We start from the raw sequence: 23,069 nt of genomic DNA, 5'->3' as shown, positions 1-23,069 counted from the left end.
CCTCTGTAACCAGAGAGGAGAGGAGCCCCAGAGCCAGCACACAACCCCCAGTTCGTAATCAGAATGCAACATAATCACTGCAACAGATGCCAAAAAGATAAACCCACGGAGTTCTGAACCGCCAGCGATCTCTCTGCATGCTGGAGAGCACAGGGATGCTCTGTTTCTGTCACATTTTGGGAGTGTAAGCTGGGACAACACCACAGAAAGCTCCTTTCTGTCCCTGCCCTGCAGCAGTTTTGCAGTGGAAGTTCTCACTGAGGCTCAGGTTTGCTCCTGGATCCATGATGGGGATGGGAGGGAAGGAGAGAAATGGGACTTCTGGGATTGTGGTTGGGCAAACCAGCATCACCCAGCTGACACATGGACATGGCCTGACTGCCAGAGGCTGGGAACAAGAGGGAGAACACGGAGAGCTCGCCTGGCAGGAGAGGAGAGGTAAGGGAAAACTATTTTACAGAAGAAAAGCAGACAAGAGAAATGAGTTTTTGTGTGCACATCACTCACCTCGTAGTGATAATCCATGCAAGTTAACTCTCTCCAGCAGCGATCTCCTCGGATTTTAATCAGCCCCTGGGGGGAAAAAGGGCAAAAATATGGTCACAAATATTTTATTTTACTTTATTTTGTGTCTCAAGATGCCACACTCTGTGGTTAAACTGCAGAGGCTGAACAAGACCCACGGCACATCCACAGCCTCGGTCCAGTCATTGTTCCCAAGGGAACATAATGGATGTGACTCATTCCACTGCGTGGTTACTGAAAATCTGGCATAAATCCTTGTGGAATATGCCAAATTCCCCTTCAAGGAAGAAGCCTCAGCCACACCTGAGCCTTTGCTCAGGTCTGAGCAGCCCTGGGCTCCTGGCATCGCTCCCAGCATCCCTGGGAAGCAGCAACAGGAAAAACCAGGGATAACAGACAAAACCCAGCAAGATTCACAATTTTAACATCCAAACCCACCTGCTTCCCTCGGGCAAAGCCACCTCTGCTGCCTGTGGAGAAGGAAGCAGTGCCACGGAGCTGGGAGGGGGACACAGAGCAGGGACAGGGACACAGAGCTGGACACAGAGATGCAATCAAAGTAATCAGAGAAACAAAAGAGGAGCAGGGGAAGGAAGCTGCCAGCTCCAAGCACAGATGGCTGCACTGCTGACAGCTCTGCCCCACCTCAGGTTAGAGGTTGGCAGGGAGACCAGCAGGTATCCCCTGCACCGGGACTTCAGGGCAACAACACGGGGACATTTCCAAATCACTGGGTCCATTCCAGGGCTGGCAGCAATATCGGGATTAAATTTCTTTGTCTCAGTGATGAAGAGCAGAAAGGAATCAGTCGGCCAGAGCAGGAAAGACACCTGGGCAGGGATGGGCTGGAGCAGGAAGCCGTGCAATCAAGGCCTGCTTTGATGTCCAGGAGAGGTCCCTGATTAGGATCACAATATCCCAAATTGAGGAAAGCTTCACTAGTCAAAAGGTTGAAGCAGCTCTGTCATCTGCATACAATTAGGGGGTATTTGCCTACCTCTGACAGTGCCCTAATTATAATGGTCCTGCTTTCTCCAGGACAAAAACACCGGGAGTTTCTGGGAGTTTTGGGAACCGTTGTTGCTCCACCGGGAGCATCCTGAGGCTTCCTTACATTTGCAGCAGGAAAGGGATCAGCGACCTCCCAGTGCTAAAATCTGAGCTCAGAGGAGGAGATTCCAGCATTAGGGCATTATGAATTCCATCCAAATTCCAAGAGAATTGGAACAGGTTGGAAGAGACCACAGTGGCTCCTCTGCTCCAGCCTCCCTGCTCACGCTAAAACAAATCTTCACTTGCAGCATTAAACAAAGTTTAACATGCTTGGGGCTCAAAAGGAATTCAAAATTCCAATTAAAGACCCTCCAAAACTGTCCAGACTTCAGAAATATCCAGTATCCAGAGCTGTATATGTCTGTCTGTCTGACATCTGAGAGCACAGGGCAGAGCAGAGTTTATGAACTCCCGACTGGTAGAAAAGGGATGCAAAGTGATATCAGCCAGCATTTCTGGGATGGCAAAGCAGATTTATCTCCAGAGATTCACTCAGCACCATCCCAGCACTCTCCCCTCCATCCCTCTGGAGCAGGAGGGGCAGGGACAAGACACCCTTACTGCCAACAGCCATGGCTCCATCCTCCCCTCCCCAGCCACTCCAGCCTGTCCTGCCCTCCCAGCTTTTCCAAAATTACAGGACCCAGCGATAGCATCTCCCAGGATGTGCTGCAGCTCCAGCGCCGGCAGGGCCAGGCCACAGGAGGAAGCTCTGGGCAGGAATGCTGCAATATTAAAACAGGACAGTTATCTTGATGACCTTCCCTCCTCTCCCTTCCCTGGGCTGTTATCAAGCACTATTATTCAGCAGGGATAATGAAAACTCCAATTAAAACAAGGATCAGGGAAAAGCAGTGCTCTGAAAATCCCAATTTTCCACTCACTCAGGCAATTCATCCCTTTTTGTTTACTAGAAAGCTTTCAGACAGGAAAGTCACTGAAAGCTCTTCGTATCAAAGATGTTTTGCAGCATAAAAACCTCCCACTCCCATCATTAAAGGGTTTCAAAGTCAGCTTTACCCTGAGCTGTCTTCGAGGCCACTCCACTCCCACACTGGCACCTGAGTTTTCCAGTTTTCCCAAGGATTTGCACCAAGGAACAAGAGCCAAAGGAGCACAGAAAATCCCCTTGTCCTGGGGCTTCAGCTCTGCTGAGGAGAGGCAGGAAAGGAGAAGGAGGAATCACAGAATCCTGGAATTGCTGAGGGTGGAAAAGATCCCTGAGCACCAGGCACCCCACACCAGCTCTGCACATCGAGGGGACTCCCGGAAACCGGGAAGTTTTCAGGAATACAAATCCAATCTGAGCTCAAGGCAAGCAAACAGGTGGCCAAGTGAACCAGCAGAGGCCCTTTCACCTCTGTGGCCTCTCTCTGAATCCAGCTCCAGCCTGGATTATTAAATTCCCACTGCTGGGCTGGTGGCTGCAGGGACACCGGGGTCGGGCACTCGTGGCACTCCGATTCCTTGGGATAATGAGTGCTCCTGGCCTGGGAAGGAGGAACTCGAGGTCCTTGTCACAGGAATTTAGAGCAGGAGGAGCAGAAAATGTTGCCCCTGGATTGAATTAAGCTCCAGGATGAAATATGGGCTCAGTTCCTCCTCCCCTGCCAGGTTTGCTTCCTCCAGGTCATAGCCCAGGAGCTCGGGGCAGGATGGAGATGCAGCACCTGCTTGGACGTGGAAAACTCCAGGCTCCCCAAATTAAGGGGCATTAAATCCAGCAGCATTTCTCACAGGGCAAGGAAAATTACATTTCGGATTTGTTTCTTAATTTAGTTTAATGGTGGATAATAGAATTCCTGCGTTTCATTGTCCCCACACACTCCATCCACCAGCCCTGCTCTGCGTCCAAGGGATCACACCCGAAGGGCACTTCCCAAACTCTGGATACACCACGGGAGACTTTCACCACCGTATTTTTCTGCTAGATAAGATAGAGCCAGGTGAGAGAAAGAAGATAAGAGATAAATAAGCCCCTATTTTACTCCAGCACCATCACAAGCTCTGATATTTCCCTACAGTGCTCAAGCAAACGTGGCCACAAATTCACTTGAGCTGATCCACGAGGAATCAGACCAAAAAAAAAAAAAAAAAAAAAAATCTATTTCCCAGCAAATTCCCAGCAAAAATGGATCCTGCTGCCTTCATGCTGTCTGGCTTATAAAACTCCAACCAAAACTGGCTGTTTATGATTAATAAATTCTCTCTCATGTGAGGAGATTCCTGAATCCAGCCGGTATCCAAGGGATTTTGGGGATGGAAATCAAATCATCTCTTCAATCAATTCTAGTCTTGCCTGACAGAGTCACCTCACATGCCCCCTCTCTTTCCTTGGCATCCAGAGTGTCCAACAAAAGGGATTTCAGGGGGAATGAAGCCACAGGGAGGAAGTTTAGGAACAGCTTTTCTTTCCTAAATCCGTAAGTTTCCTTAAATCATGGCAGAAATCCCAGTGGTGGCACAGGGAGCACAACATGGAACTGGGATGAGAGGTGAGCAAACTCCTCCAAAGGCTCAGCATTCCTCAGTTTAAGGGCACCGAAATCGGAATCTGCCCGGAATCCTGGGATTAGCCTTCCCAAATCACAGCCAGGAGGAGAAAAGGACGGGTCCTTGTTTTCCCACTGGGTTTTTGCAGGGAGAGGAGCACGTCTGGACACTGCTCCTTGGATTGGATCATTCCCAGCTCCTGATGTTGGGATTGAGCTGGACACGGAGCGGGGAAGAGTTCCTGGTCCTGCCACCCCTGGCAGAGGGTCCGAACCCCCTGGAATGGGAGGCTCTCTCCAGACCTTTCTCTCCTCCCTGTGTTCACCCCAACTAGTTCCTAATTAGCTGCTCCCTTCTAATTAAACCTGCCCACATCCCAACAAACCCCACAGCACTGCCCTTGCTCCCTCTCCTCCCTCACCACCATCCCTGATCACCATTCCCAAAAAAATCCCACCCAGGCACAAGCCCCAGCTCCAGATGCACCATCAGACAATTCCACGAGGATTTTACACTTGGAACATGGAATAAAAGATTCCCAAAGCAGAGGAAGAGTTCCCTTATTTACAGGATGCCAGCAAACAGGATCCAGGGGGGATCCAGGGGGGATCCAGCCCCTCACCTGAAGGGAGGGAAGAGCTCGGCTCCAGCACCAAATCCTGCCCTCTCATCTTCCCGGGATGGCTGTGCCCCTTCCAGGCTGCTGTACTCGGGTGATTCAAACCGAAAAAAAGCCGGAATAATTAAAATGTCATTCAAGCCCTAAGCCCATATGAGTCACTGTTCCAAAAAATATCTGAAAAATTCCTTCAGGAGTGGGGGATAATTATATTCCTCCCTATCTATTGATTTTTCTCTACAATGCAGATGTCAGATTTTCCACGGTTTTTTTTTTTTTTTCCCTTTTTCTCCTTTTTTATTTTCCTCTTTTTTTTTTTTTTTTTCCCCTGGAGTGAGTGTCAAGGAGGAACAAAGCACTTCTTTGAGACTTTTTCAGCCCAAAATTAATTCTGAAAAAAAAAATGGTACAGACAGGCCAATAGCACGGGAAGCTGAGCAAAAGCCTGGTGACTCAAGCTATGTCTGCAAAATTCCCTATTGATCCCGGCTCCAGAGGCAAGGGTGGGGAACGGGGCACCCACGTTATAAATTTAGAGGCAATTTAAAGACCTCTCTCTGTCTTTGCTGTACAAAAGATGGGCAAAAACCCACCCAAAAATCCTCATCTAAATCCTACATTTTCATTTTGCTCGTGCTATAAATAAGAAACGCTTCCAGAGAAAATCCCAGATCCAAGCACTCCCCACCTCTGCTACCCACAGAAAAAGCGGTTTCAGCATCTCCGTGAGAGCCAAACCTTCACCAGGGTGTTCTGAAACAAATTCAGACCCCAGTTCATGGGAGAGGAAGGGGCTTCCTAAGGTGAAATCTAAAAATGAAATCATTTATGGCCAACAGGGCAGGGCTGGAAGAGGCTCCCAAAGAACCTAAATCCGAGGAATCCAACGAGACCAACTTCTGCTGGGGGTCTGAAACCTCTCAGAGCTCCAGGACTCCAGCCCTTCCACATCTCCCACCCTGCCGACGGATCGAGGTCCGTGGTGCAGGAAGGATGAGCTGGATCCCGGGTTTTCTTTTCTTTAGGGAATGTCACACATTTAGGGAACAGGTGACACAGGCACAGCTTCTGCTACAGCTGTGACAGCAGCAAAGCAAAGCTCTGAACCAGAGTGGCACCTGATGTTCACACCAACCTCACTGAATTCAGATTCCTGATGCTTCTTCCATGAAAAGAGGAAGAACAGGATGCTCCATCCCTGGAAGGGTTCAAAGTCAGGCTGGACAGGGCTTGGAGCAACCTGGGATAGCAGGAGGTGTTGCTGCCCATGGATGGGGTGGGACTGTAGGACTGGATGCTCTTTAAGGTCTGTTCCATCCCAAACCATTCCATGTTTCACGATTCCTCAGCCAGGGAAAGAGATTTATGCTCCTCAGCTGACTCTGCTTTGCTCCGGACCTTACCCATCCCTTCCAAGCCCACAGCCCGCCCTGTTCAGCTCCAAGCCTGGCACTTCCACACCATCCTGAGAACACTGGAAGTGTCCAAGGCCAGGTTGGATAGAGCTTGGAGCAGCCTGGGATAGTGGGAGGTGTCCCTGCCCATGAAGGTCCCTTCCAAGCCAAACCACCCCAGGATTCTGCGACGATCCAGGTGAACAAACCCCACCTGCCTGGTCCCCTCCTGCACACAGGGGCTCCGAGCTGGCCCCAGGACAGGTCCCACCTGCAGGAGCTCAGGTGAACCTGCACATCCTGCTGGAACAGGCCCAGGCTGGGCCAGCAGAGCCAAACCGGAGCCACCACAACCACAAAGCCCCACACGGGCGGAAACTGCAGCCCCGGAGGAGAATTCCCTGGTGTTGACTTCTGCTTCCTTTTATTTGCTGCTGTTTCCCCTGCTCAGCTCCCCCAAAAAGCCCCTTTGAGAAGCCACCAGGAGCGCAGCAGCATCTGGGGGGCTTTGAAGGCAGCGCTGCGAGCAGTGGGTGAAAGGGATTCTGCAAAATCCTTGGCATTGGCGGCTCCTGCCTTTTCCAGCCACCAAGGAACAACAAGTCCCGCTGCCAAGGGCTATTACCAGACAAATGGAGAGAGATCAGAGGCACAAAGGAGGTTGCTAAGGAGTCAAGTGTGGGATCCCTGCAGAGAGGAGGAGGCTGCAGCTGGGACGGCAAAGGTCAGAACATTGCAGACATCATTTTCCAAAAATTCCCATGAAGCCCCGGCGCGGGAGCCGGGAGCTGGCCCCGCCGAGCTCGCCGAGGAATAATGAGAAAGGCAGCGAAGAAAGCTCCCTTTCTTCCCTCCTACCCACGCTAATGTAATAAAACAAATTAGAATAATTATTCTCCATTTCAGGGCCATAATGCCCAGGATCAGGGCACGCTTGTCACCGAGCTGACATCTACATCCGCTGGATTCTGCCGTCGGGATCGCCTGAATTCCAACTTTTATTTGATTCCATCGAACACGATTTTACTGCAGGCATCCAGATTCTGTTTGCTTCAAAGTCTTCCTTATTTTTGCCAGAAAGTTCATCTCCCTTCTTAGCTAATCACAGCCCCACCCTTTCCAGTAACCTTTCAAATGCCACCCACGTCCTGACACTTTTAACAGGCTCCAAGCAAAAACAAAACAAGGAACACGAAGAGTTTCACACGAACCGCAAGGTTCTAAAAGGATTTGCTGCAGTGGGTTAAAAGAAATACTTTTTTTTTTAATAGCAAAGAAAATTCAAAACCATTTAAAAACATATTAAATATCAAGTGGTGTATAAATAATCTGGAAGGAATTGATCCCTTTTTCTGTGAAAACACATCTCTAAGAAAGATGGACAAAGCCACAGGAAAAAATGGTGATAATTTCAGGGGAAAAAATATTGGTTATTATAGATCTTTTTGCACCATTTTTTCCCCAAAACTGTCACTTTAAATGATCTTTTATCCTCCTGCAGAAGGGGAAAATATCTCTTGTGTAGCTTTGAAACAGCAAAGGACTGAAATTATTTTCTAAGTCTCTGCCTGCCAAGAAATGCTCCCAACTCCTCTGTTCTGCAGCCACTTCCGAGGAAGTTCTTGAACAGCTCAGAGAGGCTGAGCCTGGATTTGGGAAGAGAGGGGTCAGTCTGACAGTCAGAAAGGGAAAGCTAGGAAGTGGGAAAAAAAAATAAAGAGAAATTTTGTTTACAGGAAGCAAAGCAAGGGGAGGGACGGCCAAGCCACAGATCCCAAGTGGAAAAGACGCTTTTGGGTTTCCCTAAATTCCCCGTGTGCTCCTCAGGATCTCGTGCAGGACGTAAGGAGGAGCAGAGGGAGCGACTCCTGGGAAGGGCTCTCCAAAATGGGAGCCTAAGAGGGGGAAGAAAACCCCTCCTGAGGGACCAAATCCCAGATCCTGCAAGTTTTAAGGGAATCACACAGGGAAGATGTCAAGGGCAGATTATTAAATAAAAATACGTTTCTCTTATAAATAATAAAATTATTACAGGACGTAGCTATTAAAGGATCTCATTCCTGGGACAAACCTGAGGTCTGGGATTGGGCTCATGGCCCCAGGACCCATCTGGACACAGACCCCGGAGTTCTCCCAGCCCCAACACCTGCAGCAGCCAGGGAGAGATTGGCAGCTTTAAATCTGAATTTCCTTGCTTTGGGCACTTTTAAATTAAAGTGGTAATGTGCTTTAAATCCTGTTTCCCTGGTTTTTCACTCCACTCTCCAATCCTTTCCTGCAGAAACTAATCAAGACGTCTCAGACTCACTTACACTCTCTGCTCCAGCCACCTTCCCTGGTAACTTATTCCATATGTCTGGGATCCTTTGCAAGGCTCAGCTCCACCTTCATTCCCTGTTTATTTCCAGTTTTCCAACGTGCTGATGCACCCCCAGTGCTCAAAGCTCCCGCACCTCCTCCGTGCATCCCCAGCAGTGAGAATTATTCCCTGTTTCCCAAAGAAGCTGTGGCTGCCCCATCCCTGGAAGTGTCCAAGGCCAGGTTGGAGCACGTGGGACAGTGGAAGGTCTCGGGGTTGGAAGTGGATGAGTTTTAAGATCCCTCCCAAGCCAAACCATTCCAGGATAATATTCCCTGTACAGAACATCATCAAGGGGGCAAACGCGACCCAGGAGTCCTCTGGATAAGGGACACATCCCAGCAGTGCTGAGAGATCCAGGAAAATGCTGATGGACACCATCCAAGCACCCCAGGATGCAGCCAGAGCTCCCACCCCACAAGTCAGCCAGGGAATGGTGCTCCCGCAACCCAGGAAAACCCCAGGGCAGAGACATCAGGGGATGCCCCCCAGCACTGCCTCCTCACCCAGTGCAGGGCTGGAGGATGGACTGCTGCCCCAGGACTCCTCCCAAACCCCACTGAGATCCCATTCCCACGCTCCCGTCCCTTTCCCTGCGTTCCTGCAGCTCCCAGGTGTGCTCAGTGCTGCTGCAGTTGCAGGCAGGTGTTGATGCCAATGAAATTCTCACATTTCTGAGCTCGTGCTCACACAACGTCCCTCGGCCCCTCCACTGATGAAGAAACAGAAACTCAGTTTTATGGTTTGTATCAACAATCCCTGACGACTTTCAGGGCACAAGGAGCTACTCCAGGCTTTCCCCAGGATGCTGTTGGCAATTCATCAGCTCCAATCCATCTGTGGGCAGGAATTTGGGCTCCCCCCAGCACGTGGGTCTCACCTGTAGCAGGGAATTCCCCAGGATATATGGAGTCCATGAAGTTGTCATCTACTCTCAAGCCTTGCAGGAAAAAGCCCAGGACTAGCGTTTGCTGAATGGGGTTTTAGCCACGAGTGGTGTTTGATGGAGAGCTCCTGAGCAAGGCTGCTGCCCAAAAAAACTCCAAAACAACCCAAAAATGAAGCAGGAACTCTTCCATCTGGGAGGGAAAGCCTCACCTTGGCAGCACAGGATGGGGATTCAATCAGAAGCTCCCCCAAAAGCTCCAGGCAGAGCTGGCACCAATGGGACTGGGTTTTGGGAATCCACAAGATTCAGGGAGATGCTGGTCCATGGAAGCACAGCTCCAATCAGTCCCTTTCTTGGGAACCAGGGGTTATTAAACTCTGCAGTTTGGGAAAACGGCTGCCAGGAGCCCCCTCAGGACCCCCAGCCTGCAGCGAGGGGCTCAGAGAAGGGGCTGGCACCACCCCAAACCCATCCCACCACCGACCCCAACAGCAGCTCCACAGGGAATGGAGCAGCTGGAAAACCAACTCTGCCTGCTGGATAAAATATCTGTGTTTACTGGAGAGAGGGACAAGGCTTGGAGAGCACAGCAGGGTCCCCAGGCAGCTGCAGGTGACAAAAGACCTCAGTGCCACCAAGTCAAGGACCCTACTGGCAGCGGGGCTGCTCCTCTTGGCAAGTCCCTGTGGCTTGGTTAACACGGAATCACAGAACCATCCGGGCTGGAAGAGACCTTCAGGACCATCCAGTCCAACCAGCCCAGCACCGCTAAACCACATCCCCAAGTGCCACATCCAATGTCCTGAGCACTTCCATGGTGACTTCACCTCCCTGGGCAACTCATTCCAGTGCTGACCATTCCTTCAGAGAAAAAAAAAAAAATCTAATATTTAATCTGACCCTCTTGGTGCAGGTTGAGGCCGTTTCCTCTCATCCCTTCCCCTGAGGAGTGGCAGAAATCTCAGCACACACCTTTGCCTCCCACCTCGTGACTCTGGTGGGATCACAAATCCACACTTGGCATCTTCCAAGCCTCGATAAATCCGAGTGACAGAGAGTCACAAACAAAATGATGAAGCCATCAAACCACCGAGCTCTTCTGAGGGAAACCAGCCCTGCAAATGTGTGCTTGCAGCACTTATTGCCTAACAAGCTGCTGGCTCATACAAAGAGCCCCTATTCTGTTGCCTCGGCGTGTTCCTGGGAAGCATCCCCTCTTTACATCCTGCTCTAATGGATTATTAGGAACATCAAACATATAGATTGAATCACGTAATTATGCCTTTTAAAAAGGCAGCAATATTTGAGCTCAGCCCAGCACTCGCTGCCAATCAAACCCCGGCAGCAGCGCCTGCCTGAGCTCCTCACCTCCCACCACAGCCGGGATTATCCCACTTCTCCGGTGCTGTGTCACCCTTAAACAAGCCCAGCCAGCTCCAGTGGAAATGTGCAAAATAAAGCAAGGTCTGGACATGATTTCAGGGTGGAGGTTTAGCCTGGAAACAGCACAACTCCCTAATAATGAAATGGTTTGTGTCGGAAGGGACCGTAAAGATCATCCCGTTCCAAACCTTCCTCCAACATCCTCCACCAGACCAGGTTTGCTCAATGCGAAGTCCCAGGTGGTCAGAGCTCCACGTGGAAAACGATCCCAAATATGAGACACTGAGTGGAGGGAAAAGGGGCTGCCAAGTGAAATCAGCCCCACGGCTCAGGAACCACCCGTGGAGAACAGGAGAGCGATGGGATGAGAACCTGGAGCCATCACCTTGCAGAGGAGACACTGCCTTGCCCACCCCAAGGAGCATTTCCAACATGCTCCCCTCACACCTGGCACAAGGTGAGGAAAGGCCAGCTGCCCTCAGGGAATGCTTGGAGGATTTCCCAAGGAAAGCTTCACCCCAACTAGCCCGAAGAATCCCAGGAGAACCGTGCGAGAAAGCCGAACTTCCTGCCTAAAACACAACCACTGCCAATGTCACCCCAGGAAAAACTCCTCCAGACACACTGGAGCACATGCTCAGCTCCTGGCCAGGTCAGGAGGAAACCAAAGATGCCCTAGGTGCACCTGGATTCCAGGAGGATCCTTCTCCTTCCCGCTGCCTGCGAGCGCCGTTTCCCTGGAGAAATCCTACACGAGTTTGGGCCCCAAAACATTAAATATCCCATCAATCACTTGCTTGTGGGGCTCCCCATTTAATGAGCTTTCCATGTTTTCCTTTCCCATGCCTGTTGGGGATATATCAGCGTCCCAGGCACACAGGGACACTTCTCTTCCTGAAAATATCAGGAGAGTTATTGCTCTCCTGGTAAAGCCGAGAGCAGCGCAGAGGTAACAGCAACAGAGATGTTTGGGAAGCACAGTTTTCCTTTTGATCCAGCCTGTCCCAGAATTCAGAATATATGAGACACATCAGCAGGAGCAAAGCTCAGGCAGATCCCAGTTTAGAAGGAAAGCAGGATGCAAACTGGTGATCAGATCAATTTTTAAGGAAATTAGGGATGTTTCGCTAGACTTGGTGCCATGGGCTGTCCATTCATTCAATCAGCAGCATCACAACTGAGATCCACAGAATTCTGGGATCATTTAGGTTGAAAAAGACCTCCAAAATCATCATCCTGTGACCAATCCCCACATTGTCAACCAGAGCAGAGCCCTGAGTGCCTCATCTAGGCATTCCTTGAATCCCAAGTAGCATCGAGACCCCAGGATTCAGCCTCCATCCCTCAGGGATGAAGGGCCTGTGCTGACATTTGGTTCCGATCCCATCAGTGAAAAATGCCTCAAATAAAATCTTCACCCTGAGATCCCTGAAAAAAATTCCAAGCCAAAAAAGCCACTCCAAAAAAAAACCCAACCGCTCCTCCTACAGCGACGATCCTCAGCTTAAAGTTCTGGGATGTTCTGGAATGTCCAAGCAGACGGAGCTGACGGGATAACACCCCTGCCACACCTTTATTTTAACAGGGATGTGTCTGCTCCTGATGGATTCCCTTACAAGCTGCCTGGGAATTCCCACTGGCACCAGGACAGTTCTGCAGCAATTGTTCTGTTTGGAACCACAGAGCAGAGAGCGACATCTCAGAAAAGCACACACAAAGGAGAAGAAATCTGGGAAAAGCTGGGAATTACCCACTGCATTCCAACAGTCCTATGGAAAAGTCACAATGCCCAACCTCCCTTTTATTCCTTTGCAAGAGCCACACAAGTGCAGCACCAACACATCCACAGTGATCATTTCCTCCTGCTTTTCCTCCTCAAAACAAACACCAGGAGTGAGCTGAAGGATCCTGCAAACCAGAGCACGAAGCTTTTCCCTGTAACCGGAAAAACTCCTAAACCCCCGGATTCTGAGGTGCTGGACTGGGGCAATTCCCAGCTGCGATGGGACATTCCTGCTGCTGTCAGCTCCAAGAAGCAGAACATGAATTCCCACTCACCGCTCCGAGCATGATCCTGAAAATCAGCCAGCGGAAGGCCCAGATGACAATTCTGGAAGGAGGAGAGCGCTGGGGCAGGCGGGACAGCGTCCAGAGCGGGCAGAGGAATATTCCCAGGAATCCTGTCTCCAGGAGCTGTGATTCCCATCCTGCAGGGCCAACAAGAAGTAAAAAAGGAAATAATTATGGTGCAGGTGCTGGAAGTTATCCTGGAATTAAATTTAAATGGAAGCATTGAAAAAAACCCCACCTTGAATGCTTTTTAAGGTTAATTGGGGGGAAATTAAGACACCAGCTGCCCTAAACCAGACACCCCACGCAGGGGGGATTCAGGGGTTTGAAGCTTTTGGGTTGTGTTGTTCTTCTCCAAGCACATATGGTATAGAAAGGGGGTGTTCTATAAAAATTAGTAACTTCTGTGAAGCAGAGAAAAATGGGATTTAAGGGACTTGGGAAGTGACAGGGGACAACCAAGCAGTGCCACTGATTCCTCCAGTCATGGATGGATCCAGCAGTGCCACGGGCTGGGCTGGATTTGTGTCAAAACAGGGAAGTTTTAGCTTCAAAAGACACTAATTAAGATCCCATTAAGTCTTGTTGTCATCATCATTCAGTGCAATGAGAAGCCTGGAATTTTCAATCATAAAGAAAAATCAAAATAGTAACAAAATTGTCCATTGGGCCACTTTTACCCATTGCTAGATTTTACACATCCCTGGATTTAACCAAATTACCGTGGACTGAGCTCAAAGCAGAGCCTTGGGATCCCACCACAAACCTGCTCCCTGAATGCTCTGGAGCAGCCAGACTCCACCTAATCCATGCAAATCTGTATTTTGCATTTTCTCCTCCATCCCAGCCTATAAATATTGGAATGATTATTCCAAGAGAGGCAGAACACAGAGCTCTGTTTTGACAGGTGAAGTCCAACCCCCACCACGTTTGGAAGCACCAATTTATCCCTGCCAGAACTAAATTGCTGCAGCTTTGTCCCACCTCCAATTATTCTGATTCTCAAATATTTCTGTGTGATATAATTGTACTCTGAAACCACTAAAAAAAGGCACATTGGTGAGGAGAATTCCTGAAAATTCCTTGTTGGAGCATTAAGGCACCGATATTCCCAGCTACATAAATTAAACCACGCAGTGTCCACAGCTCCTGTTCCTTCTTAAGGGTTCTCCAGACACTTCACCAGTTTGATCCAGAACAATTCCCTTCAGCCAGCCCAAAAAGGCAGGGAAATACATTCCAAACCCATTCCAAACCCATCCATCCCTTCCACCTTCAGCCTGAGCCCCCTGATCCTCCACCCCAAGATTTTTCCAGCTCCGATTTGATGTTGTCACACAAGCAAAGCCACGTGGAATTTGCCTCAAAATATTTTCAATTACAGTCGTGGAACCTCATCTCTTTTTAATCTTAATGAGCACAAAGCCCCTTAAATCAAAATGAAATCCTTAAAACTCAGATTATGACACATCAAAGCTATTAAAAACTCCCCCTCCTCCCTCCACACATCCTGTGGTTCCCAGCACAGCCCCCCCAGCTGCCCAAATTAACGTTTCTGGGAGCAGAAGTGAGGAATATTGTCCCAAAAGCAGCTGCAGCAGGAAAGCACCGGCTCATCCCAAAAGTGAAAGGTTAATTGTGCCTGAACCCAGCTCCGGGGCTGACTGGCACCAAAAGGGTCGTAGATCTCCCTCATTCCTGCCCGCACAAGAATCCCACTGTTATCCCTGTTTTCATATGTTAATCACCGCCTTGCCCTGCGTGGCAATGGGTGTCGGGGTAGGATCCAAACCCTCCCGCATCCCAGCGCATCCCTTCCCTGGGAGAGCAGCACTGCCCTCAGCCAGCGGGGCACACCAGCAGCTCCTCCTGCTTTGTTTGGAGCCCCAATTCCCAGGAAGGTGCAGGGAAGGGGCACGGAAGGATGGCGCGATCCCGCTGGGCAATTCCCGCACATCCCGTGGCTCCAGGAGGATGCTCCCAGCACCCACGTGGCCCAAGCCAAGCGAAGCCTTCCTGGTGTGGCCTGACCTCCCTGGACCACGAGTTCAGCCTTGCACCTGTGCTTTTATCCCAAAGGGACGGGCCGGAATCCTGGCACCAGCCGGCACAACCCGACGGGAGCCGTGCCGGGAAGGGGACGGCGGAGCACGGAGTAAACAGCGCTGCCAGCTGCTGGGACAGACCTCCGGCATCCCCGCCTGCTCGGCAGCTAAGCCGGCCCCAAGCCGAGCTTAACTGCAAGTGCAGCCAAGGACAAACTGCGGTCACAGGCCAGGTCAGGAGTCTGGGCCAAAAATTCCTCCAGTTTGGGGTGGAATCCTGCCTGGCTCCGGCTGCTCCCTGCTGAGGGCACATGTGACATGTGGGGCTGTGCTCCTGACCTCAGGGCACGTCACAAGGTCCTGCTAAAACCAGGTTTAGAGTCAGATCAGCTTGGAGAGGCTCTGATTTATTCACAACCCCCTTCCTGAGGGACGGAGTCTCTCCACAGCTGCCCATGTGGGATCAGTTTTCTGGGATACATCACCCCCATGCTTCTTCCCAGCCTCCATCCATCGATCCATGTCCTTGCTCTGGACCTCCTCCTGGCCACAGCCTTCCCTCTCCCCTTCTCCATCCAGCACGGACTCATCCTGGCCCTAACCCATCATTCCTAGAAAAACACTGAGCTTGGAGAAGACCTCTAAGACCACTGAGCCCACTCCTCTTTCAGCCTTCACCTTGTGCAAACAAAGTGCTGCTGGATGCTGCTCCATGACCAGTGGAAGCACTTGGAATGGTGGCATTATCCCGGATGCTCCTGTGCTGTGGTTTCTATGAAAATTCCAGCTCAATCAGGAAGATCTGAGGATATGAACGTGCTGAACAGCTCAAGGGAATCCACAGCTCAGCGTACGAGGGGGGAGCTGGGCTCCAGCTCACCCTCACTTGGCTGTAAGCTGATACCAGGCCCAAGATTACCAAATCCATCGGCAGAACCTCCCGTTCCTCCCTGCTGACTCACACACAGTTGTTCACATCGGCCCTAAAAGCTTCAGACTCCAAATCCTTTGGATTCTTAGACAGGTCTGAGGTTGGAGTCAAAGCCCTGCTGAGGTTTGGGCGTTGCCACCTTTGAACACCATCCAGGGGTTCACAGAGCCCAAATACGCTGTGACACCTGAAGGGATCAGCCAGGCCATCCCACCGGGGCAGGGGAGCCTTGAGGAGCAGCTGGTTCCTCAGGGACCCTCATTCCCAGCTCATGAACTCCAGGATTTCTCTCCCTGGTTTTGCCCTCCTCTTGCTGCTATCAAATGGGAGCGGTGATGAAGGTGAGGAAGGCGATGATTTAAGGTCCCTCCCAACCCGAACCATTCCAGGATTCTACAAGGAGAGGCATTTGCTGACATAGCAGTGCCAGGAGCCCAGCACAGCCACATCCTCCACGTGCACCAAATGCCGTGGGAAGCACATCCCAAGCCCTCCTCCGACTGCAGCAATTCCCACCCCTGACATTTGGTAGGGTGGTTCTAACACAGCACCAAACATGGACACAAAGGAGTCATCTCCATGACCTGAGGGGACTCAGAAAAGAAACTGGGATAGAATCATGGAATGGTTTGGGTGGGATCTTAAAGATCACCCAGTGCCACCCCTGCCAGGGGCAGGGACACCTTCCACTATCCCAGGCTGCTCCAAGCCCCATCCAACCTGGCCTTGGACACTTCCAGCGATCCAGGGGCAGCCGTATCTGGGACAGCCCCACTGGGGCTATGGGATGGGAAGGCAGATACTGACCATTGGGAGCTTCAAGAGCATCCATGTAGAAGCCATGGAGCATCCCAAAAACCAATAAACAATCTGGGAATGAAGGGAGCGAAGATCTCCTGCCTGTAGCGATGCCAGTTTATCACCTCCAGCAACATTCCCCAATCCTGGAGTTTTGGGTGTGAAACCCATCCCACAAACAGCAGCAAACCCCATCAGGGCTCCCTCCAAGAGACAACTGCCATCCTCCAAGCCCCAACCAACACATCCTTATTCCCGGGCTCCATCCTGGGGCTCACTGATACTGCTGGGAACGAAAGGGTCACGTTGTTGACCCACCTGCTCCTGTTTTCCTCACTTGGATCTCGTCAAATTTCAGCAGCTGCAGGGCAGCACAAAGCCCCCCATTGTTATCTCTGGCGCAGCCGGAGAGGGAGCCACGGGCTGGGTTTTTTTGGGGGGGGAAAAAAAAAAAGGGAATAAAATCAACCGCCAATGGCGGCTGCACTCATCCCACACGCGCTCCGAGGGTTCGGGACACGCTCGGAACTTGATGTGGCAAAATGCACGGTTTGGCATTTTCCAGAGGTCTCTGCTGGGGCAGGGAAGGAGGAGGAGCAGCGGGGATGTGCCAGAGGGGAGGAGGGAAGGGAGGAAGCAAACCCGAAACCTAAATACGCTTTCCCATATTCCTTTTAGGGTTTCCAAGTGTTTTGCCTCTTTCAAACGCTTGAATCCCTCATGCAATGTAGGGTTTGTATTCATAGCTCAACGCCAAGTGATACCCAATTTTCATCTTTCTTATTTACCATCAATAAATTCACCATCCCAGGTTATCACAGCTTGGCCATGGCTGTAGAGGAGCCAGCACAGTCCCTTTCCCCCAGTCTCCACATCCCAAACCACTCTGTTGGACAACCAGGGAGAAAGCAGGGACAGAGGCAAGGGCTGAAAGCCTTCAGGAGAAGATAAAAATTAGCTCCAAAGGTAATGAACTTTCTTATTTTCTGTTTTTCTGACTCAAAAAAATCACCTGGCCAAAATCAACCCTCACACCTGGCTATGCCAAAAGCAGTTAATATCATTAATTTTTATTAATTCCCCTTCCTGAAATAGGGGATAAGGTGAAAACAGCCAATTGTTTCTCGCTGTACAGAAATCCCGCTGTACATCAGATTTACGGAGAGCACGTCTGCACGGCACAGACAAATGCTGCTCCAACATATCCAGATTTTCCAGCTCCCAGTGCAGCTGTCTCCCTGTGGATATTGTGTGTCAGACAGCCCAGCAGCCAAGGGGAGGGAGATATCCAATCCAGACCGACTTTCCCTGGAATCAGACCTGCTCCCGAGCCCACCTCCCTGAAACCCAGCGTGGTTTGGTTTCAGCTCGAGCGTTAAAGCACCTGTTGGAAATATCTGAGTGCTGCTGGGGACCTCGGGATATCCTGGCCAGGGGCTGGAGCTGGGGCAGGGAGGTTTAGGTGGGATATTGGGAAAAAGATCTTCCCCCAGAGGGTGCTGGGGCACTGCCCAGGCTCCCCAGGGAACTGTCCCATTCCTGAGACTGCCAGAGCTCCAGGAGCATTTGGACATCGCTCCCAGGGATGCACACAGAGGGATTTTGGGGTGTGCAGGGCCAGGAGCTGGGCTGGATGATCCCTGTGGATCATTACAACTTCCTCAGAGGAAAGCAAAGCTCCAAACCATCCCTACAATAGATGACAACACCTCCAGTCAAAACTCCAGAAACACCCCAAATCCTGCTCCTGCCAGCTCACCACAAACACCTCGTTTATCTCCAGTGGGAATATTGGTCCCACTCACATCCACTGCAGAATTACCCCCAGGTCCAGCTGGCTTTGGCTTCCACAGGTCCCAGTTAGCACCTGTTGGAATGTGCTGGTTTTCCCTCTCCACTGCAGCCTGGGACAGAGGGTTCTTCACCCAGTTCTGGGTTTTTTACCTTTTTCCCAGTCATTTTTCCTTTTCCAGAAGGACAACAACCATCCCAGAGCAACAAACTCTCTCCTTTCACCCCCCAGCTTTCCAATATCAGTAGAAACAGAGGCACAAAACCATGTAAGAAATGCTCCAGTTCATGTTGAGTTTTCCCAGTTTCCCTCTAATTGGACAGGATTTGTGGTGACTCCTCATGGAAAAACCAATAACCACAACCCATAAACATCAACCCCCTGTTAAGAACATCGAAGAGCAGCTCTGAATCTCCTCTATCAACAGGCAGAGCACACATGTGAGGATTAATATTCAAATAACTCCAGTTTTCCAGTCAGTGGGAAAGCAACTCCCAGGCACTTGCACAGTAAAGCTCCCTTTTTGATCAATATAAAGCACAAAGTTTCAACTTTATGACTTTAATACACTGCAGAGCAACAAGGATGATTCATTTCAAGGTCACCCCAAAAAAATCCCCCAGAATTCTGAGATGCTGCTCTGAGAAGCAGAGCTGAACCAGGACAGAGAAAAGAGAAATCATAAAGGATAAATGATTAAAACAGGAAGAAATTGCCCATCAGATCTCTGAGGAAGAGACAACGAGGAAAGCCTGCGATTTATTGCTTCTCATTCAGCAGTGCCTCTCACTCCCAGACCCCACAACAAAGGGACACCTCTCACAAGCCCTGCAGGGTCTTGAGGTTTTTCAGGGCTCTGAAAGCCAAAGCTCGGAAGCTGAAGCTCAGAATCCCCTCTGGCACCACATCCTGGGCAGAGCTGATAACCCCAGCCCTCCACCCTGGCCCCAGGACACCAACAAACCCAAAATCTGACCCAGCTTCCCCCAGCCAAACGCATCTCCAACCACCACCATGAAATATTTCCCATTTCTTGTTCACCAGAGTTCCTTCAGACAGGGGGTACCTCACATTTCTGCAGCCACCAGGAAAGTTCTGGCTGTTGTTGGTGGATTTGGGAGAACGTTAGCAGGAACTTTTGTTCTTCAAGTATAAACTCCCCAGAAAAAAAAATAAAATTTAGCATAAAAACTTTTAAAAGCTTCCAAGTGCTCTCCAGGGTAGTCATTAGGAACTACTTAGGTAACAGGAGGGTGATAACAGGGAGTTAATGCAGCATTAAATTAGCCCTCCTTCCATGCAGAACTTTAAGTGACAGAGGAATCAGTTGGGAGGATTTTTATTTTATTTTTTAAATAATGAAGTTAATGGATTTCCTGTTTTTAGCTCTGTGGGCGGCTGTCAATTTGAGGGATCCGTACATACTGTATTTAATTACTCTGTCTTCATGGAAGGCAAATAACTTCAGCCCTGTTCCTATGAACTCCAGCGGCACCAGGAGCTCTCCAGCTTGGCCTCAAGGTGAGGAGAAGGTGCCCACGCTGGTCAGGGAGGGTGAGATGTCCCTGGAGATGGGAAACAGCATTCCCTGCACTCCTGTTGTCCAGAGAAGCTGTGGCTGCTCCATCCCTGGAAGTGCCCAAGGCCAGGCTGGACAGAGCTTGGAGCAACCTGGGATAGCGGAAGGTGTTGGGGTTGGAACTGGGTGAACTTTAAGGTCCCTTCCAACCCAAACCCATTCCAAGATTCTGAACATCTCAACCACCCCTGAAAATCCTCACACGGCCAATGACCTGTGCCTCAAATCCCAGGGAGTGAGGGGAACAAGCACCAGGAAGGGCTCAGAGCCCAGAGAAGCCAGAGTATTCCCAGGGTTCCCCCCTAATTTAGCCAAAGACAGCAGGGCTGAGGCTGGCCACAGGGAAGGGGACACAATCCCAGGAGGATTCAGGCTGGAAAAGCCCTCCAAGGTCATCCAGTCCAAGCTGTGCCTTATGCCCACCTTGTCCCCAGCCCAGAGCACTCGGTGCCACCTCCTTGGACACCTCCAGGGATGGGGACTCCAAACCTCCCTGGGCACTTCCAATGCCTGAAACCCTTCCCATGGAGAAATTCCCCTGATGTCCCACCTGAAGAAAAGCAGAGCTTGTGGGACACACAGCCCACATGTCCCACGGGGAATAATAAATGAAACGGGAAGGGCTGGAAGGGCCTGGCTGAGAAATGGGAACAGGCAGCCAGGAGAGGCCTGGGACAGGCGATGCCAGCGCCACGAGCAGGCGAGCCCACGTGGTGGGAAGAAGCCCATCCCTTCAGCAGCACGGGAGGACGCGGCAGCGCGGCCCCGCTCGCCCCACGGCCATGCCCAGCCTTCTGCACCGCCCGCCGCACGCCAGGCCCCCCGCAGCCCCGTGCCTCCACGAGGAGCTGAACTGCTCCCAACAGGTGCCTGCTGGGCGTTAAATCTTTCTTCAGGCTGCTCTGGCAGCTTCAGAACCCTGTGAGCAGCTGTTCCCCCGATCCCAGCCCGCTTCCCTCCCCATCCCAAACTGCCGTTCCCCGCTCGCACACTTCAAGCAGGAACAAATTAAACCCAACACCATGAAGGCACCTGGCAAGGGCTTTTGCCAGCAGACAGCGAGCAAGCCTCGAAATAAAAAGCAGATTAAACAAATTTCTCCTGCTGTGTCACGTGAGACTCCCACTGCCCTGCAGAGATCCAGTTTTAGCCTCGTGTGAGCACAGGTTTTACCCTCGGCGTTTGCAGGAGATAAACCCAGGCCAGGGGATGATTCCTTCAGGCTTGCCCATGGATTTGAAGTGAAGCTCTCACGGAATATCATCTCTGCCTCCCTGATTTTTTTTCCTGAATGGTGCTTTTAAAGCACAGCTTGTAGATGGAGTAGGGAAAAAATTGCTAGATAACTGATTAACCTCAAGGCAGATATCCCTGTCCAGCACCCCCCAACAGACACAGGAGAGACACCAAAGGTGTGATCTGAAAGGTCTGTGTGGGAATTATGGAATTTTTAAGGTTGGAAAAGATCTCTTAATTCATCAAGTCCAGTGATCAACCCAGAGCCACCGTGTTCACCATGTCCAAGTGCCACATCCATGTGGGTTTTGAACAATTCCAGAGATGGTGATCCCACCACTGCCCTGGGCAGCTTCTTCCAGGCCTTGACAACTCTTTACATGAAGAAATATTTTCTACATTCCAGGAGAAGACCATGAGTGGTTTCTGATAGAATTTACCAGGGCAGAAGGAATTTTTTCATGGAAAGGGTTTCAGGCATTGGAAGGGCCCAGGGAGCTTTGGAGTCTCCATCCCTGGGGGTGTCCAAGGAAGGCCTGGACATGGCACTGAGTGCTCTGGGCTGGGGACAAGGTGGGGGCTTGATGGTCTTGGAGGTCTTTTCCAACGTCAATGATTCTGGGATTTCTGCACCATCTTTTACACCCAAAACCCTTAAAAAAAACCCCCAAACCCAACCAAACAAGAAAAAGAACCCAATTTAAACAAGAGACCATGACAAAAACCATTCCAGTACCTATAAATGTGATTTTTCTGATCCTAAAAGGGGGTTTGCTTTGCCCACGCTCAAGGCTATTTTTCGGGATTACAGTTAAATAAGAAAATGGGCATTGCCAGGTCCTTTTGGATATCCCTCCATCCCAACAAAAGTAAACGAGAGTCTCCATTCAGCCCCACCCCTCATGGAACCCAACCAACTCTAAGGAAGTTTTGGTGCTGGAAATCTGCTGCAATTCAGGGCTGCTTTAATGCAGATCTTTTGCAACACCATGAGCTCAGAAATGACCAAAGGGAAGTGACCAAAGGGACCCCAACGCCCACAGCTTGAACCTACAGGAACAAAGGAAGGGGGAGCAGGAGGAAGGAGACCAAACATGGATCTCAGGAGATCAAAAAGCTGCTTTCAAAACCTGATTTTAAAGAGATCTGATGAGATGGAGGAGGAAGCAGCAGCTTTTTGGTGACGATGGGACAAATGGCAAAACCGCAGCTGGGTTAGAGAGTCGTTCTCTCCCTGCACAGCACAAAGGGAGGAGCAAACGCACACAGAGGCAGAAATGCTGCTGGTCAGACACCTGAATTATGGGCCAAGGCTCAGAATCTCCCTGACATCTGCCTCTTGATACAAAGAAAGATGAACCAGTTCAGTAATCCTTTCATAAAGTAACACAGAGTGCAGTGAGAATTCTAACTCAGAGAATCCTGGGATGGTTTGGGTGGGAAGGGACTTCAGAGATCAGCTCATCCCACCCCTGCCATGGGCAGGGACACCTTCCACTATCCCAGGCTGCTCCAAGCCCCGTCCAACCTGGCCTTGGACACTTCCAGGGATCCAGAGGCAGCCACAGCTCCTCTGGGAATCTGTGCCAGGGCCTCTCCAGCCTCACTTTCACAGCTCCTGGAGAGAGTCACAAGGTCGGATAACCCAGCAAAAACCCACCTACGGCCGCTCCGAAGATCCCCTCCTCCAGCCCCGCTGCAAACACCGCAGAGCCTTCCTGGTGAAGAGAGGAGGGGAGCAGAAAAGCAGCGCGTTTTCCCACAAATATTCCCATTCCCTGAGTGCTGCTGCCAGTTGGAAGGATCCAGCAGTTCCATGATAACACAACCCAGCAAGATTTTCCTGCGCCGCCGGCAGCCTGGGTGGTGGCTCTCCCAGGCGAGTGACATCACAGGCACTTGT

General features: G+C 50.7%; 1 protein-coding gene across 2 annotated transcripts in view; it reads right to left on the bottom strand.

Annotated features, from left to right (window-relative positions):
• Window positions 1-23,069, bottom strand: part of LMF1 (lipase maturation factor 1) — a 150,788-nt gene that overhangs the window by 85,405 nt on the left and 42,314 nt on the right. For both annotated transcript variants that reach the window (XM_048321004.1, XM_048321003.1), the window contains 2 exons: window positions 12,774-12,922; window positions 508-573 (listed from right to left, as the gene is read on the bottom strand). In XM_048321004.1, coding sequence (XP_048176961.1) covers window positions 508-573; window positions 12,774-12,922 — 215 coding nt within the window. The remainder of the gene's footprint in view (window positions 1-507; window positions 574-12,773; window positions 12,923-23,069) is intronic.

Source organism: Corvus hawaiiensis, chromosome 16, assembly GCF_020740725.1.
Source record: "Corvus hawaiiensis isolate bCorHaw1 chromosome 16, bCorHaw1.pri.cur, whole genome shotgun sequence".
Taxonomy (NCBI): Eukaryota; Metazoa; Chordata; class Aves; order Passeriformes; family Corvidae; genus Corvus; species Corvus hawaiiensis.
The sequence above is the reverse complement of the archived record's forward strand: the minus strand, read 5'-3'. Positions and strand labels throughout refer to the sequence as shown.